Below are 16,129 nucleotides of genomic sequence, written 5' to 3'. Positions count from 1 at the left end.
AGTCTGGGCGACAGTGCAGGACTCCATTAAAAAAAAAAAAAAAAAAAAGTATTCTGGCTAATACGGTGAAACCCTGTCTCTACTAAAAATACAAAAAATTAGCCAGGCCTGGTGGCACGTGCCTGTAGTCCCAGCTACTCGGGAAGCTGAGGCAGGAGAATCACTTGAACCCAGGAAGCAGAGGTTGCAGTGAGCCGAGACTGCGCCACTGCACTCCAGCCTGGGCATCAAGAGAGGGACTCCATCTCAAGAAAAATAAAAAACCTGGACTTGCCAGTCCAGAAGTGAGGGTCTCTGGGAGTGAGGCGGACCCTCTGGAGAAGGATGCTGAGCCTGTGGATCTCTGAAGCAGTTTGGAGGTGAAAAATGAGTTCAGATTCTCCGTTGTTTCTTCATTCTGACCTCGGGCAAGTGACCAGACTCCTCTGAGACTTATTTTTCTCCTTGGCAACGTGGAAGTTGGAAGCTGAGGGGGCAACATTACATAAGGTGGTCAGCAAAGTCCAGAGCTGAAATCCTTGGGAGCCCCAAGTGATCTGGAGGAGCCTGGCTTGTGAAGATCTGGAGGAAGTGCAGAGGTCCTGGGGTAAGAGTGAGCTCAGTATTTGAGCACTAGGAAGTAGGGAGAACTCCAGGGGCTGCCATTTGCATTGTGTTCAATAAAACATGGCTGGGCCTGGTGGCTCACACCTGTAATCTCAAAGCTTTGGGAGGCTGAGGTGGGTGGATCACTTGAGGTCAGGAGTTTGAGACCAGCCTGGCCAACATGGTGAAACTTGCTACTAAAAATACAAAAGGTATCCGGGTGTGGTGGTGCATGCCTGTTGTCCCAGCTACTCTGGAGGCTGAGGTAGGAAAGTCACTTGAACGTGGGAGGTAGAGGTTGCAGTGAGCTGAGATTGTGCCACTGTACTCTAGCCTCCATCCTGGATGACAGAGTGAGACTCCATCTCAAAAAAGAAGAAAAAAAGGAATTGTACTTCTTAGTGGCCATGTTACTGTGGCTGCAATATGGAGGGAGAGTACAAAGGGTGGATACAAAGACTGGCCCCTGTCTTGCTGTTGGGAAAGCCAGCTGCCGTGTTGTGAGCTATCTGGAGAGGTCCACATGTAAAGAAAAAACACGGACCTTCAGTCTAGTTTCCACAAGCAACTGAATCTCCCCAACAGCTGCCTGAATGAGCTTGGAAGCAGTCCTCCCACAGTCCAGCCTTCAGATGAAACTGCAGCGCTGGCTGACAGGCTGACTGCAGCCTTAAAGCAGACCTTGAGCCTGAGGCATCCAACCCACAGAAAAGGTGATAATTTTGGTCTTTTTTTCTAGACAGGGTCTTGCTCTAGAGTGCAGTGCCAGGATCACAGCTCACTGTAGCCTCTACCTTCTGGGTTCAAGTGATCCTCCAACCTCAGCCTCCTGAGTGGCTGGGACTACAGGTGCATACTACCATGCCCAGCTAGTTTTTCTTTTCTTTTTTTTTCCTTTTTGTAGCTAAAGGGTCTCACTGTGTTACATAGGCTGGTCTTGAACTCTTAGGCTCTAGCAGTCCTGTCTCGGCCTCCCAAAGAGCTGGGATTACAGGCATGAGCAACTGCACTCAGCCAGTGTTGGTCTTAGGGTAATTATGCAGCAGTAGATACATGCATTTGTCTTTGGGAATTGAAGTCACTACTACGTCTTTGTGGCTTCATCTGTAATATGGGGCAGGGGACATAGTCCCCACAGCTGATTCTTTTTTTTTTTTTTTTTTTAAATTTTTATAAAAGTAAAAAAATATTTTTTTTTTTTTTTTTTTTTTTTTTTTTGAGACAGGGTCTCACTCTGTCGCCCAGGCTGGAGTGCAGTGGCATGATCTTGGCTCACTGCAACCTCCACCTTCCAGGTTCAAGTGATTCTGGTTCAGCTTCCCAAGTAGCTGGGACTACAGGTGTGTGCCACTACACCTGGCTATTTATTTTATTTTTTTTTGAGACAGGGTCTCACTCTGTCGCCCAGGCTGGAGTGCAGTGGCATGATCTTGGCTCACTGCAACCTCCACCTTCCAGGTTCAAGTGATTCTGGTTCAGCTTCCCAAGTAGCTGGGACTACAGGTGTGTGCCACTACACCTGGCTAATTTATGTATTTTCACCTTGTTGGCCAGGCTGATCACAAACTCCTGTCCTCAAGTGATCTGTCTACCTCAGCTCCCAAAGTGCTGGGATTACAAGAGTGAGCCACTGCACCCAGCCTGAATGAAGGAGTAATTTTTTTTTTTTTTTGAGACAGGGTCTCACTCTGTCGCCCAGGCTGGAGTGCAGTGGCATGATCTTGGCTCACTGCAACCTCCACCTTCCAGGTTCAAGTGATTCTGGTTCAGCTTCCCAAGTAGCTGGGACTACAGGTGTGTGCCACTACACCTGGCTAATTTATGTATTTTCACCTTGTTGGCCAGGCTGATCACAAACTCCTGTCCTCAAGTGATCTGTCTACCTCAGCTCCCAAAGTGCTGGGATTACAAGAGTGAGCCACTGCACCCAGCCTGAATGAAGGAGTAATTTTTTTTTTTTTTTTAGACAAAGTCTCACACTGTTGCCCAGGCTAGAGTGCATTGGCGACATCTCAGCTCACTGCAACCTCCACCTCCTGGGTTTGAGTGATTCTCCTGCCTCAGCCTCCTAAGTAGCTGGGATTACAGGCGCCCGCCACCATGCCCAGCTAATTTTTTGTATTTTTAGTAGAGATGGGGTTTCACTATTTTGGACAGGCTGGTCTCAAACTCCTGACTTCATGATCCGCCCCCCTCCGCCTCCCAAAGTGCTAGGATTACAGGCGTGAACCACCACCCCGGCCAAAGGAATAATTTTTTTAAAGAATGTTTTAAAGTGGAAAAGTTAAAACATACATAATGATAATTTTTAAAAAAAGACAGTAGTTTCCTGGACTTTCATATTCCCTTCCACCAGCTTCACGTACCAACTTGTGGCCATCTGAATTTCAAGCGGGCCTCCACTCTCCTCTTCAAATTATTTTGAGAAGACATCCTATTAGCTCACTCTCAATCAGTGTTTAAGTACAGATAGTCTTCAACTCACTGTGGTTCAGTTTACAGTTTTTTGACTTCATAGTGGGCTTATCCAGGTATTAAATGCATTTCAGGGCTGTGTGCAGTGGCTCATGCCCATAAGCCCAGCACTTTGGGAAGCCGAGGTCGGTGGGTCACTTGAGGTCAGGAGTTCGAGACCAGCCTGACCAACATGGTGAAACCCCATCTCTACTAAAAATACAAGGTTTGCTGGTGCACGCCTGTAATGCCAGCTACTTGGGAGGCTGAGGCAGGAGAATCACTTGAACTCAGGAGGCAGAGGTTGCAGTGAGCAAAGATCGCACCACTGCACACCAACCTGGGCAATGAGTGAAACATCTCAAAAAAAAAAAATTGCATTTTGAAGCCAGGTGCAGTGGCTCACACTTTAAGTCGCAGCTACTTAGAAGGCTGTGGTGGGAGGATAGGTTGAGCCCAATCGGTCAAGGCTGAGTGAGCTGTGATTGCGGCACTGCACTCCAGCCTTGGGGACAGACACAGAGTGACACCCTGTCTGTTTAAAAAAAAAAAAAAATTCAGGCCTGGCACAATGGTTCATGCCCATAATCCCAGCACTTTAGGAGGCTGAGGCAGGCAGGTCATGGGGTCAGGAGTTCGAGACCAACCTGGCCAATATAGTGAAACCCTGTCTCTACCAAAACATAAAAAAATTAGCCGGGTGTGGTGGCGTGCCGCTGTGGTTCCAGCTACTCAGGAAGCTGAGGTGGGAGAATTGCTTGAACCCAGGGAGGTGGAGGTTATAGTGAGCCTGAGTCATTCCTCGATGAGAGAGTGAAAAGAAAAAAAATTCCACTTAAATGTTTTCAACTTAACAGTGGGTTCATCAGGATTTAACACTATCATGCATTGAGGAGCATCTGTGTATCCGAAAAATAACCACAATGCTGTGACGACACCCAAAACAGTAAGTTTTTTACCATCACTACATATGTGACTAGTGTTCAGATTTTCAATATTTTTATACATAAGTCTGTAAACACTTTAAATCAGACTCCAAGTAAGGTCTACACGTTGTGACTGCTGCTATGGTTCTTAACATCTTTTGAAAATCTAGGCCACCCCTCAGGCCCATTTTTTCCCTCTTCTCAGGCAGTTTGTCTTATTGACACACTTTTGGATTTGTTGGTTGCGTTGTTGCGAGATCCTTAACATGTTCCTTTGCCCTCTGTGTGCCCTGCAAATCCATTGAATGGATGTGTTTAACCCCGAATACGGCCCTGTAAGACAGCATGGTAGGCCAGCCACTGTGGCTCACACCTATAATCCCGGCACTTTGGGAGGCTGAGGCAGACAGATCGCTTGAGGTCAGGAGTTAGGGACCAGCCTGGCCAACATGGTGAAACCCCAAATCTATTAAAAATACAAAGACGAGACCAGGCGTGGTGGCTCACCCCTGTAATCCCAGCACTTTGGGAGGCTGAGGGGGGCGAATCACCTGAGGTTAGGAGTTCAAGACCAACTTGACCAACATGAAGAAACGCCATCTCTACTAAAAATTAAAAAAATAGCCAGGCATGATGGTACATGCCTGTAATCCTAGCTACTCGGGAGGCTGATGTAGAAGAATCACTTTAACCTGGGAGGCAGAGGATTTGGTGAGCTGATACCACGCCATTGCACTCCAGCCTGGGCAACAAGAGTGAAACTGGGTCTCAAAAAAAAAAAAAAGAAAAAAAAACTAGGCCGGTGAAATGGTGGGTGCCTATAATCCCAGCTACTCGGGAGGCTGAGGCAGGAGAACCTCTTGAACCTGGGAGATGGAGGTTGCAGTGAGCCAAGATTGTACCACTGCACTATAATGAGACTCCATCTCAAAAACAAACAAAAAAACTAAAGATACTATAGATATATCTATAGAGATGCTAAAGATACTATAGCAATGGCTGTGGGCCTGGATACAATGTTAGCTTCTCCACTTCTCCACTTCTGGCGGTATAAGCCTTAGACAAGTTCCTTAATACTTCCATTTCCATGTAACAAGGGGTTATAGGCCAGGCATTGGTGGCTCATCCCAGTGCTTTGGGAGGCCAAGGCAGGAGGATTGCTTGGGAACATGAGTTCTAGACCAGCCCAGGCAACGTAGTAAGACATCAGCTTTACAAAAATGAAAAAAAAAAAAATCATTCAAGCATGGTGGCCCACCTGTGGTCCCAGCTACTCGGGAGGCTGAGAGGGGAGGATTTCGTGAGCCCAGGGGTTCAAGGACACAGCGAGCTATGATCACATCACTGTACTTCAGCCTGAGCAACAGCAAGATCCTGCCTCAAAAAATTAAATTAGGCGGGACTTGGTGGCTCATGCCTGTAATTCCAGCACTTTGGAAGGCCACGGTGGGCAGATTGCTTGAGCCCAAGAGTTTGAGATGAGCCTGGGCAACATGACGAAACCTTGTCTCTATCAAAAAACACAAAAAATTAGCTGGCCCTGATGGTGTGTGTCTGTGGTCCTAACTACTCAGGAGGCTGAGCCCGGGAAGTAGGGGCTACAGTGAGCCATGATTATGCCACTGCACTCCAAACTGGGCAACAGAGCAAGACCCTCTCTCAAAATAATCTTTAAAAAAAAAATGGATTAACCGGGCATAGGTAGCTTGTGCTTCTAGTCCCAGTTAGGAGGCTGAGGTGGGAGGATTGCCTGAGTCTAGGAGGTTGAGGCTGCAGTGAGCCGTGATGGCATCATTGCACTCCACCTGGGCAACAGAGTGACACCCTGTCTCAAACAAAAAAAAAATATGGGAGAGGGTTATAATTACTCCTCCTGACATGATACAGAGTATCCATTTGAGTTCATAACATAAATACATACTTAGTGAATGCTCCATAACTGTTGGCTTTTATTATTTTGAGAACGAGTCTTGCTCCATCACCCAGGCTGGAGTGCAGTGGCATGATCTCGGCTCACTGCAACCTCTGCCTCCGGGTTCAAGCGATTCTCCTGCCTCAGCCTCCCGAGTTGCTGGAACTACAGGCATGTGCCACCACACCCTGCTAATTTTTGTATTTTTAGTAGAGACAGGGTTTCACCATGTTGGCCAGGATGGTCTCGAACTCCTGATCACGTGATCTCCCTGCCTTGGCCTCAATTACAGGCATGAGCCACCGCTCCTGGCCAGGCTTTTATTATTGTCCCCATTTTACATACAAGGAATCTGAGGCTCTGTGAGGAGAAATAGCTTAGCCCAGGTCATCCAGTAGGAAGCGGCTGGTGTGGAGGAATAGTGACCATGGTGGGACATTGCCTAGCCTAAGGTTGAAAATACGATATTCAGTCAGGGCTGGGCTGTTTCTCATGATCAAAGGCTGCCTTGTTCTTCTGCCCAACGGCACAGGAAATTCCAAGGTGGTTTTCCTTACAGGCTCCTCCGATGGAGCCCAGGTACCTAAGCCAACTAAAGAGAAGATGGAATTGAATACCTCAACCTCCTTGTCTGGGCCTCTGTGATCGCTGAGGAGGGGGCTGTTGGTTGGAAAGCTGTGAGCTGCTTTGGACCTTACCTGGGAATTTCCCTGGGCTTGCAGCCTTTACCCTATCCTTGAAATGGTTCTGGCTGGGTAGCAACCTCTAGGTGGTGTGGGTGAAATTTGGGACTGGTTAAGGGCGGGGACAAGACCAAGAACACAAGTTTCCTTGTGCTGCGGGAGAGAGGGACGGAAGGAAATTGGAGACCCAGGTACCCCCTTGCTCACTCCCTTGCTCACAGTCCACGATGGCCTGGTCCGTGGTGTTCCTTGGGGTCATCTTGCTGTCTGCCTTCCCAGGACCTGGTGTCAGTGGCGGCTCCATGCCCAAGCTGGCTGACCGGAAGCTGTGTGCGGACCAGGAGTGCAGCCGTGAGTGTGGGGAGGGGAGAAATGGGGACTCAGGGTATTAGCCTGTGTGAAAGGTACTGCATTCCTTTCTATTCCTTCCCCAGACCCGATCTCCATGGCTGTGGCCCTTCAGGACTACGTGGCCCCTGACTGCCGATTCCTGAACATTCACCAGGGCCAAGTGGTGTATGTCTTCTCCAAGCTGAAGGGCCGCGGGCGGCTCTTCTGGGGAGGCAGCGTGAGTCTTGGGAGAGCGAAAGAGGGAAGGGTACAGGGCTGGGGTAAACTCATTATCCCCGTGAAGGGAAGATTTGAGGAGAGTGAACTGAAATAGACATTGTGGGAGGGTATTGTGACTGACTTTATTTTCACTTTATTTATTTTTATTTTTATTTATTTATTTATTTATTTTGAGACTGAGTTTCACTCTTGTTGCCCAGGCTGGAGTGCAATGGTGCAATCTCAGCTCACCACAACCTCTGCCTCCCGAGTATCTGGGATTACAGGCATGTGCCATCATGCCCGGCTAATTTTTGTATTTTTAGTAGAGACAGGGTTTCTCCATATTGGTCAGGCTAGTCTTGAACTACTGATCTCAGGTGATCCGCCTGCCTTGGCCTCCCAAAGTGCTGGGATTACAGGCGTGAGCCACCATGCCTGGCCTATTTTCACTTTATATTATTAATTAATTAATTTATTTTTTATTTTTTCCAAGACAGAATCTTGCTCTGTCACCCAGGCTGGAGTGCAATGGTGCTATCTCAGTTCACTGCAACCTCCGCCTCCTGGGTTCAAGCGATTCTCCTGCCTCAGCCTCCCGAGTAGCTGGGATTACAGGCACATGCCACCATACCCTGCTAATTTTTGTATTTTTGGTAGAGACAGGGTTTCACCATGTTAGCCAGGCTTGTCTGGAACTCCTGACCTTGTGATCCACCTGCCTCAGCCTCCCAGAATGCTGGGATTACAGGTGTGAGCAACCAACTTCCCTGGCCTATTTTCACTTTATTTACCAATTTTAGGGCATCTGCTATAGTGCCATATTCTGTTCTAGACACCAAGATACAACAATGAATGATTCTTTTTATTCTAATAGAGGGAAACGAGCAAAAAGCAGGCCATAAAAAATAGCAGCAGTCATGCATGGTGGCTTACACTTGGGAGGCCAAGGTGGCAGAATTGCTTGAGCTCAAGAGTTCGAGGCCAGCCTGGGCAACATAGCAAGACCCCATCTCTACGAAAAAATTAAAAAAATAAATTGGGCATCATGGCGCGTGTGTGTGGTCCCCACTACTCAGGAGGCTGAGGTGGAAGGATTGCTTGAGCCCAGAAGTTGAGGCTACAGTGAGCTGTGATCCTGCTACTGCACCCCAACCTGCGCCACAGAGTGAGACCCTGTCTCCAAAATAATAAAAGCAGGCCGGTCACAGTGGTTCACGCCTCTAATCCCAGCACTATGGGAGGCCGAGGCGGGTGAATTACCTAAGGTCAGGAGTTCAAGACTAACCTGGCCAACATGGTGAAACCCCATTTCTACTAAAAATACAAAAAAAAAAAAAAAAAAAAAAAAAAAAAAAATTAGCCAGTCATAGTGGTGCACGCCTGTAATCTCAGCTACTTGGGAGACTGAGGCAGGGGAATTGCTTGAAGCAGGGAGGTGGAGGTTGCAGTGAGCCGAGATCACGCCACTGCACTCCAGCCTGGGCGACAGAGCGAGACTCCATCTCTAAATAAATAAATACATAAAATAAAAGTAAATATGCACTGCTGTGAGAATTAACAGAGACTGACTTGGGTGGTCAGGAAGGGCCTCTGAGCAGGTGATATTTAAGCTGAGATTCGATTTGTGTGACATTTCAGTTGAGATTCATATGGCAAGGATGGAGCCAGTTATGTGGAGATCAGGGAGAAGGGAGAATGCAAAGGCCTTCAGCAGGCACAAGCTTGCCATCTTCCCAGACCTTAGCTTTTAACTCCTCTTCCCCAGGTTCAGGGAGATTACTATGGAGATGTGGCCGCTCGCCTGGGCTATTTCCCCAGTAGCATTGTGCGAGAGGACCACATCCTGAAACCTGCCACAGTCGATGTGAAGACAGACGTGAGTGTCATGGGGGCTGGCAAGAAATCCGGAGGGAGGACCCTTAGGTTGTGGGAATGGGCAAAGATGCTCCTACCCTTGGCTCCCTGCCAGCCTAGAGGTATGCGCTGGGACAAATTATTTCTCTGCCTCAATTTTCTCACCAGTAAAATGGGTGCACTTGGGAGGTGCAAAGATTAGAGGGCCCTGGGCTAATTTGCATAGCACTTGTGTGGCCAGACCTGGGCCCTGCAGCTGCAGCCTTTGCTAAAACCACTAGATCCTTTGTGGTGTGACCGCTGGTTTTCTCTCCACTGTTTCCCCTTTCTCTTTTTCAGAAATGGGATTTCTACTGCCAGTGAGCTCAGCCTACCGCTGGCCCTGCCGTTTCCCCTCCTCGGCTTTATGCAAATACATCAGCCCAGTGCAAACGGCCTGTCTCTGTGGTCTTTGGGGTCGGGTAGAGTGGGGTGGGGACTGTGCAAGTGAAATGTTTCTCTAGGTTCTCTAACCAATTAACCCGCTGCATGTGGTAACATCAGTGGGTGCTAGGCAGAGTTTCACTGATGAAAGCTCTGTGCAGTAGGAGAGCTCCAAAGCTTAGGTTTCAGATACAAGCAAGAGAAAACCTAAGCAGCCCGACTAGGAGATTGTAGTGTCCTCTCTAGACCAGTGGGAGGGAGCCAACCGGACCACGCGGAGGATATAAATCGCACAGCAAAGGTTTTCTTGGAAGATTATCTGCAAAGGGAGGTGGGAAGTACCCTAATCGTATCTTTCCAGTTTTGCTTTTTGCCTTTGAGGCCAGAAATCGCACCTGCCAGCTCAACATCCGCCCCTCTTCCAGCCTCTTTCTGTCAATCCTGCCCGTATCCCCTTCTTTGCATTTGTATACCCTCCCCCAAGTCCGCTCCGATCCAATCCGGAGACTCGACTTTGCCCCCGGACTCCCGACCAAATCCGTTCCTCAGCTCAGGGAAGCAGCTCTGCGCTCTGCACGTCCCTTCCCAGTTGCTCAACCAATCGGTGACCCCTGCCCCGCCCCTTTGGGTTTGGCCCCTCTCACGCCGCCAATCCGCGCCTTTTGTCCCGCCCCTTGCCCGTGAGTCCGCCAATCCCGCTTTTCGGAAAGCGTGGCCTGGTATCCCGCAGCCGGAGCGGGTCGTGCCGGAGGGGGGCGGAGGCGGAAGTGGCGGTGCCGGGCCCGGGGAGTAGGAAGGAGCCGGGGCTGTAGCCGGAGTGGAGCGGCTGCCAGCCGAGGAGCAGGCGCGGCCGCGGCGCCATATTGCGGCCCTCAGCGGCCGCGACCGAGTCATGGCCGAGACCTACGGTGAGGGTGGTGGGCCGAAGCCGGGGTCCTGGGTCTGGGCCCAGGGAGGATGCGGCCTGTGGGAATGGGGCGGGGCTTTGTAGATCAGGGGGCGGGGTTTCGTGTGATGGAGGCAGAGCCTAAGTGGATGCTGGGAGGGGTTTAGTGGGTCCGAGGCTGAGCTTATTCGATTTGGGTGGAGCCTGAGGTTTTGGTGCATGGGTTAAATAGATCTGGGGCGGGATTTGAGGGAGCTGGTCCTGAGGGGTTGAGGGAGGCCCTGAGGGAAGAGGTGGGCCTTAATGGAGCTGGGCGGAGCCTGAGTAAAAGGGCGGGGCCAACTGCATGAATGGCAGGAGTCAGGTTTATGGGCTAGACGGAACCCTGAATGGAAGCTCAGGACCCTGGGGCTGATCTGGCTTGAGAGAGCTCTAGAATGGGGTTGGGGATGGGCTGTCCTTGAGTTAGGGGCAGGACTTAGTGGCAAGGGGTGGGGCTTACGCTTGAGAATGAAGCTAGGGTCTGGGCAGAGGGAGGGAAGGAGAGGTCGGGAAGTGCAAAATCAGTAGAGATGTACCATAGGAGGTGGTGGTTGGAGGCAGGGGAAGCGCTGATTTAGGAGTCAGAGGGAGCCGCATTCATTCAGCAACTATAGATGAGGAGGGAGAAGAGTGCAAAGACCCTGAGGTGAGACCCAGCTTGTCATTTTCAGGGAATGGGCCGAAGGCCAGGAGCTATAGTGGAGTGAATTCGTCAGAGGGTGGTAGGAGGTGAAGAGGAACAAGGGCCAGATAGTAGTCCTTGATTAAATAGCTTTCAAGAGATTTTAGCGACGAAATAGCTAAGATGTGGGACTCTGGAGCCCCTTGTCCTGGGTTTGAATCTCACTTCTGCCTAGCTGTGTCACTTTGGGCAATTCAGTTAACCTCTCTGGCCTGCTTCCTCATGTGGAAAAATGGGAATAATTTTTTTTTTTTTTTTTTTTTGAGACGGAGTTTCGCTCTTATTACCCAGGCTGGAGTGCAATGGCGCGATCTCGGCTCACCGCAACCTCCGCCTCCTGGGTTCAGGCAATTCTCCTGCCTCAGCCTCCTGAGTAGCTGGGATTACAGGCACGCGCCACCATGCCCAGCTAATTTTTTGTAGTTTTAGTAGAGACGGGGTTTCACCATGTTGACCAGGACGGTCTCGATCTCTTGACCTCGTGATCCACCCGCCTCGGCCTCCCAAAGTGCTGGGATTACAGGCTTGAGCCACCGCGCCCGGCCGAGAATAATTTTTATTCTACCTCCCTCATAGAGTTTTCTTGAGGATAATGTGAGCTGTTGATGTGAGTAAAGACCTTTAGAACTATGCCTGGCCCACAACAACACACAATTTACCCATGTGACAAACCTGCACATGTAACCCTTGAACCTAAAATAAAAGTTGAAAAACATATATAGAATGTGCCTGGCACATGGGAAGTACTACATAAGAGCTATCTGTTACTGTTATCTATTGCTTTGTGTCTGTGTGTGTTTCTTTCCCTCTAACCATGAAGGTTAGAGGGAGAGATTGGATTGGATTCCATCTTTTTCCCTGTATCTTTCTCTCCTTGTGGATATCCCTGATTTTGACTCCATCTGGTCAGACTTCCTCTTCAAATTCCTGGTGATCGGCAGTGCAGGAACTGGCAAATCATGTCTCCTTCATCAGTTCATTGAGAATAAGTGTGAGTTTCCCGCAGTGGTCCTGGGAACCCTGAGCTGCGCATGGTGTGGGCAGGTGGGCAGTTGTTGGGGAGGGCAGGGCTGGCCATAGGTAGTACAAGTCCAATGCTGGCCTTTTGGCCTTTGCTTTGTCATATGTCCTTTACTAGGTTCTCCTTGGCCTTAGTCACTCCAGCAATGAGAATGGGTTTGTAGAGACTGAGAGGGCCTTGGAGGATGGGGGATCCTCTGAGCTGCCACCTCTCTCCCTGCACTGCCCTTCTGTTCCTCCCACTCCCAGTCAAACAGGACTCCAACCACACGATCGGCGTGGAGTTCGGATCCCGGGTGGTCAACGTGGGTGGGAAGACTGTGAAGCTACAGATTTGGGACACGGCTGGCCAGGAGCGGTTTCGGTAGGTGGGCTGGGCTCCCAAGGGTGATGGGGAGAGAGAGAGAAGGAAAGAGAGAGAGAGATGTGTGTGCAGAGTCACTTGGAAACACTGAGAGGGCACACAAGGCAGAGAGAGAGAAGAGACACTGTAGTTAGCAGGTACATATATCTGCAGAGAGAGAGGGAGTACTGGGGAGAGAAAGAGACAGCAGGAGAAAAGAGGTAGGGGCCAGGTGCAGTGGCTCATGCTGGTAATCTCTGTGCTTTGGGAGGCCGAGGTGGGAAGACTGCCTAAGCCCAGGAGTTCGAGACCAGCCTGGGCAAACATAATGAGACCCCATCACAAAGAAAGAAAAACAGATAGAGGAAGAGAGGCTTGGAGATGGGGCAAGGGATAGAGACTGAGAGACACTAAAATAGAGAAGGAGAAACTTGAGAGACACACACTCAGAAAGGAAAACAGAAGAGACAGAGACTAAGAGACTTGAAGAGAAAGATAAGGGGGCATAAGGAGGCCAGGTGCCTATGGCTCACGCCTATAATTACAGCACTTTGGGAGGCTGAGGCGGGTGGATCACTTGAGGTCAGGAGTTCAAGACCAGCCTGGTCAACATGGTGAAACCCTGTCTCTACTAAAAATACAAAAAAAAATTTAGCCAGGCAGTGGTGGCGCATACCTATAATCCCAGCTACTTGGGAGGCTGAGGCAGGGACGACAGAGCCAGACTCTGTCTCGAATGAATGAATGAATGAATGAATAAATAAGGGAGAGGAGAAGACACCAAAAAACAGAGGTCAGAAGCAGAGAGGGAGACAGGGCACGTTGGACAGGTATAGTTGAATGAATTAATGGACGCATTTATGGGAAGACAAGGGTGAGCACGAGAGAGCCACAGAGACGGAACAGAAAAAAAGGCAGTGAGAAGTAGGGAACTGAAGACACACAGGCCAAGGCAGGAGAATCGCTTGAGTCCAGGAGTTTGAGAACAGCCTGGGCAACATCGAGAAATCCCGCCTTTCCAAAAGAGAGATGGAGGGATGCGTAGGGCTCAGCTCACAGTAGGTCTTCAGGAAATACCTGCAGAAAAGTTGATAGACATAGCCGGGCATGGTGGCTCACGCCTATAATTTCAGCACTTTGGGAGGCTGAGGCGGGTGGATCACTTGAGATCAGGAGTTCAAGACCAGACTGTCCAACACGGCCAAACCCTGTCTCCACTAAAACTACAAAAATTAGCTGGATGTGGCAGTGGATGCCTGTAACCCCAGCTACTTTGGGAAGCTGAAGCAAGAGAATCACTTGACTTTGGGGGGCAGAGGTTGTAGTGAGCCAAGATCACGCCACTGCACTCTAGCCTGGGCGACAGAGCAAAACTTTATCTCTAAATAAATAAATAAATAAATGACACACAGGGCTGGGCACGGTGGCTCAGGCCTGTAATCCCAGCACTTTGTGAGGCTGAGATGGGTGGATCACTTGAGGTTAGGGGTTCGAGACCAGACTGGCCAACATGGCAAAACCTCATCTCTACTAAAAATACAAAAACTAGCCAGATGTGGTGGTGTGCATCTGTAATCCTGGCTACTCGGGAGGCTGAGGTGGGAGAATTGCTTGAACCCCGGAGGTGGAGGTTGCAGTAAGCTGAGACCTTGCTGCTGTACTCCAGCCTAGGTGACAGAGTGAGACTCCCACTCAAAAAAAAAAAAAAGACCCATAGGCCAAGGCAGGAGAATCACTCGAGCCCAGGAATTGGAGCCCAGCCTGGGCAACATAGCAAAACCCTATCTTTACAAAAAATATGAAGAAATTAGGCTGGGTGAGGTGGCTTATGCCTGTAATCCCAGCACTTTGGGAGGCTGAGGTGGGTGGATCACCTGAAGTCAGGAGTTCAAGACCAGCCTGACCAACGTGGAGAAACCCTGTTTCTACTAAAAATACAAAATTAGGCAGGCGTGGTAGTGGGTACCTGTAATCTCAGCTACTCAGGAGGCTGAGGCAGGAGAATCACTTGAACCTGGGAAGTGGAGGTTGGTGGAGGTTGCAGTGAGCTGAGATCATGCTTTTGCACTCCAGCCTGGGCAAGAAGAGCAAAACTCCCTCTAAAAAAAAAAAAAAAAAGAGAAAGAAATTATCCAGCCAGATATAGTGGTGCACACTGGTAGTCCCAGATACTCCAGAGGCTGAGGTGGAAGGATCCCTCTCTTGGGAGACCAAGCCGCGAGGAGATAGAGGCTGTAATGAGCCAAGATAATGCCACTGCCCTCCAGCCTGGGCTACAGAGCAAGACCATCAATCAGTCAATCAATCAATCAATCAATCAATCAATAAAGACACACATGAAAGAGAAACGAAGAGGAAAACAGACCAATGAAAAGACAGAGACACAGGGAGAGAGAAAGACAGGGAGACTCACAGGCAGCGGGCCAGCTGAGTGAGACAGAAGCAGAGAGAGGCGAAGAGAGACAGACTGCAAGGATACAGGAAGACAGGAATTGCATGGCGACCGGACCAAGGCCAGGTTTTGGGGCATGGGCCAGCAGTAGAGGGGGGCCTCCGAACCACCAGTGTCTCCCCGCAGAGGGGTGCACTCTCAGGGCAGACCCCAGCCTTGGGGGTGACTGGGTCCCCCTGGCCCCACAGGTCGGTGACGCGGAGTTATTACCGAGGGGCAGCTGGAGCCCTGCTGGTATACGACATCACCAGGTAGGTACCTGGAGCGGGTGAGGCAGGGCATGGGTGGCCCCTCTCCTGCACCACCTCCCTCCCCTCCCCCTTCTCCACAGCCGGGAGACATACAACTCACTGGCTGCCTGGCTGACGGATGCCCGCACGCTGGCTAGCCCCAACATCGTGGTCATCCTCTGTGGCAACAAGAAGGACCTGGACCCTGAGCGGGAGGTCACTTTCCTGGAGGCCTCTCGCTTTGCCCAGGAGAATGGTGAGGGCTGTGTGGTGGGCCAGGTGGTGGTGGGGGTGGACGGTCCACAGGGACTGTGGATTTCCTGTCTCTTAGTGGCCGTGCCCAGCAGGGGAACATGGAGGTTCAGTGGTCTGGGTTCACATTTGAGTGTCGGCTGGGCGTGGTGGCTCACACCTATAATCCCAGCACTTTGGGAGGCCAAGGTGGAAGGATTGCTTGAGCCCGGGGTTTGAGACCAGCCTGGACAACAAAGTAAGATCCTATCTCTACAAAAAATTTTAAAAATTAGCTGGATGTGGTGGCTCATGCCTGTAGTCCCAGCTACAGTGGAGACTGAGGCAGGAGGATCAACTGAGCCTAAGAGTTGAAGACTGCAGTCAGCTGTGATCATGCCGTTGTACTCCTGTCTGGGAGACAGAGCAAGACCCTGTCTCAAAAAAAAAAAAAAAAATTTTAAGTGTTGCCACTGGTGAGCTGTGGGATTACACTGATTCAGTTTCCTCATCTGGAAAGGGGGTCACAGTGTTTCTGCCTCGCAGTGTGCTGTGATGACTGATTAAGGGAGATTGTTCGTGGAAAGTCCTCAGCACCTGCCACAGAGGGGGTGCTAGATTAATGTTGGCTGCTGAGGTTTCGCCTACCGTGGGGGGGCGGCACAGGGTATTGGTGTTTTTGTTTTTGTTTTTGAAATGGAGTCTCGCTCTCACCAGGCTGGAGTGCAGTAGCACAATCTCGGCTCACCACAACCTCTACCCGCTGAGTTCAAGCAGTTCTCCTGCCTCAGCCTCCTGAGTAGCTGGGACTACAGGTGCACGCCACCATGCCCAGCTAATTTTTTTTTTTTTTT

General features: G+C 50.1%; 2 protein-coding genes across 3 annotated transcripts in view; both read left to right on the top strand.

Annotated features, from left to right (window-relative positions):
• The first annotated feature begins 6,178 nt into the window (after positions 1 to 6,178).
• MIA (MIA SH3 domain containing) lies at positions 6,179 to 9,401 on the top strand. Its single transcript, XM_017503190.2, has 4 exons — positions 6,179 to 6,911; positions 6,995 to 7,128; positions 8,878 to 8,988; positions 9,306 to 9,401. The coding sequence occupies exons 1-4, from the start codon at positions 6,788 to 6,790 to the stop codon at positions 9,327 to 9,329; spliced, it is 393 nt and encodes a 130-aa protein (XP_017358679.1). The 5' UTR covers positions 6,179 to 6,787; the 3' UTR covers positions 9,330 to 9,401.
• A 343-nt stretch (positions 9,402 to 9,744) lies between these two features.
• RAB4B (RAB4B, member RAS oncogene family) overlaps positions 9,745 to 16,129 on the top strand; it is a 16,188-nt gene continuing 9,803 nt past the window's right edge. For both annotated transcript variants that reach the window (XM_017503189.1, XM_037729447.1), the window contains exons 1-5: positions 9,745 to 10,297; positions 11,910 to 11,990; positions 12,269 to 12,383; positions 15,003 to 15,065; positions 15,146 to 15,300. In XM_017503189.1, the coding sequence (XP_017358678.1) occupies positions 10,282 to 10,297; positions 11,910 to 11,990; positions 12,269 to 12,383; positions 15,003 to 15,065; positions 15,146 to 15,300 (430 nt within the window). In that variant the 5' untranslated portion in view covers positions 9,745 to 10,281. The remainder of the gene's footprint in view (positions 10,298 to 11,909; positions 11,991 to 12,268; positions 12,384 to 15,002; positions 15,066 to 15,145; positions 15,301 to 16,129) is intronic.

This window comes from Cebus imitator, unplaced genomic scaffold (assembly GCF_001604975.1).
Source record: "Cebus imitator isolate Cc_AM_T3 unplaced genomic scaffold, Cebus_imitator-1.0 Scaffold306, whole genome shotgun sequence".
Classification (NCBI taxonomy): Eukaryota; Metazoa; Chordata; class Mammalia; order Primates; family Cebidae; genus Cebus; species Cebus imitator.
Note: the sequence above shows the minus strand (reverse complement) of the source record. Positions and strands in the feature narration are given on the sequence as shown.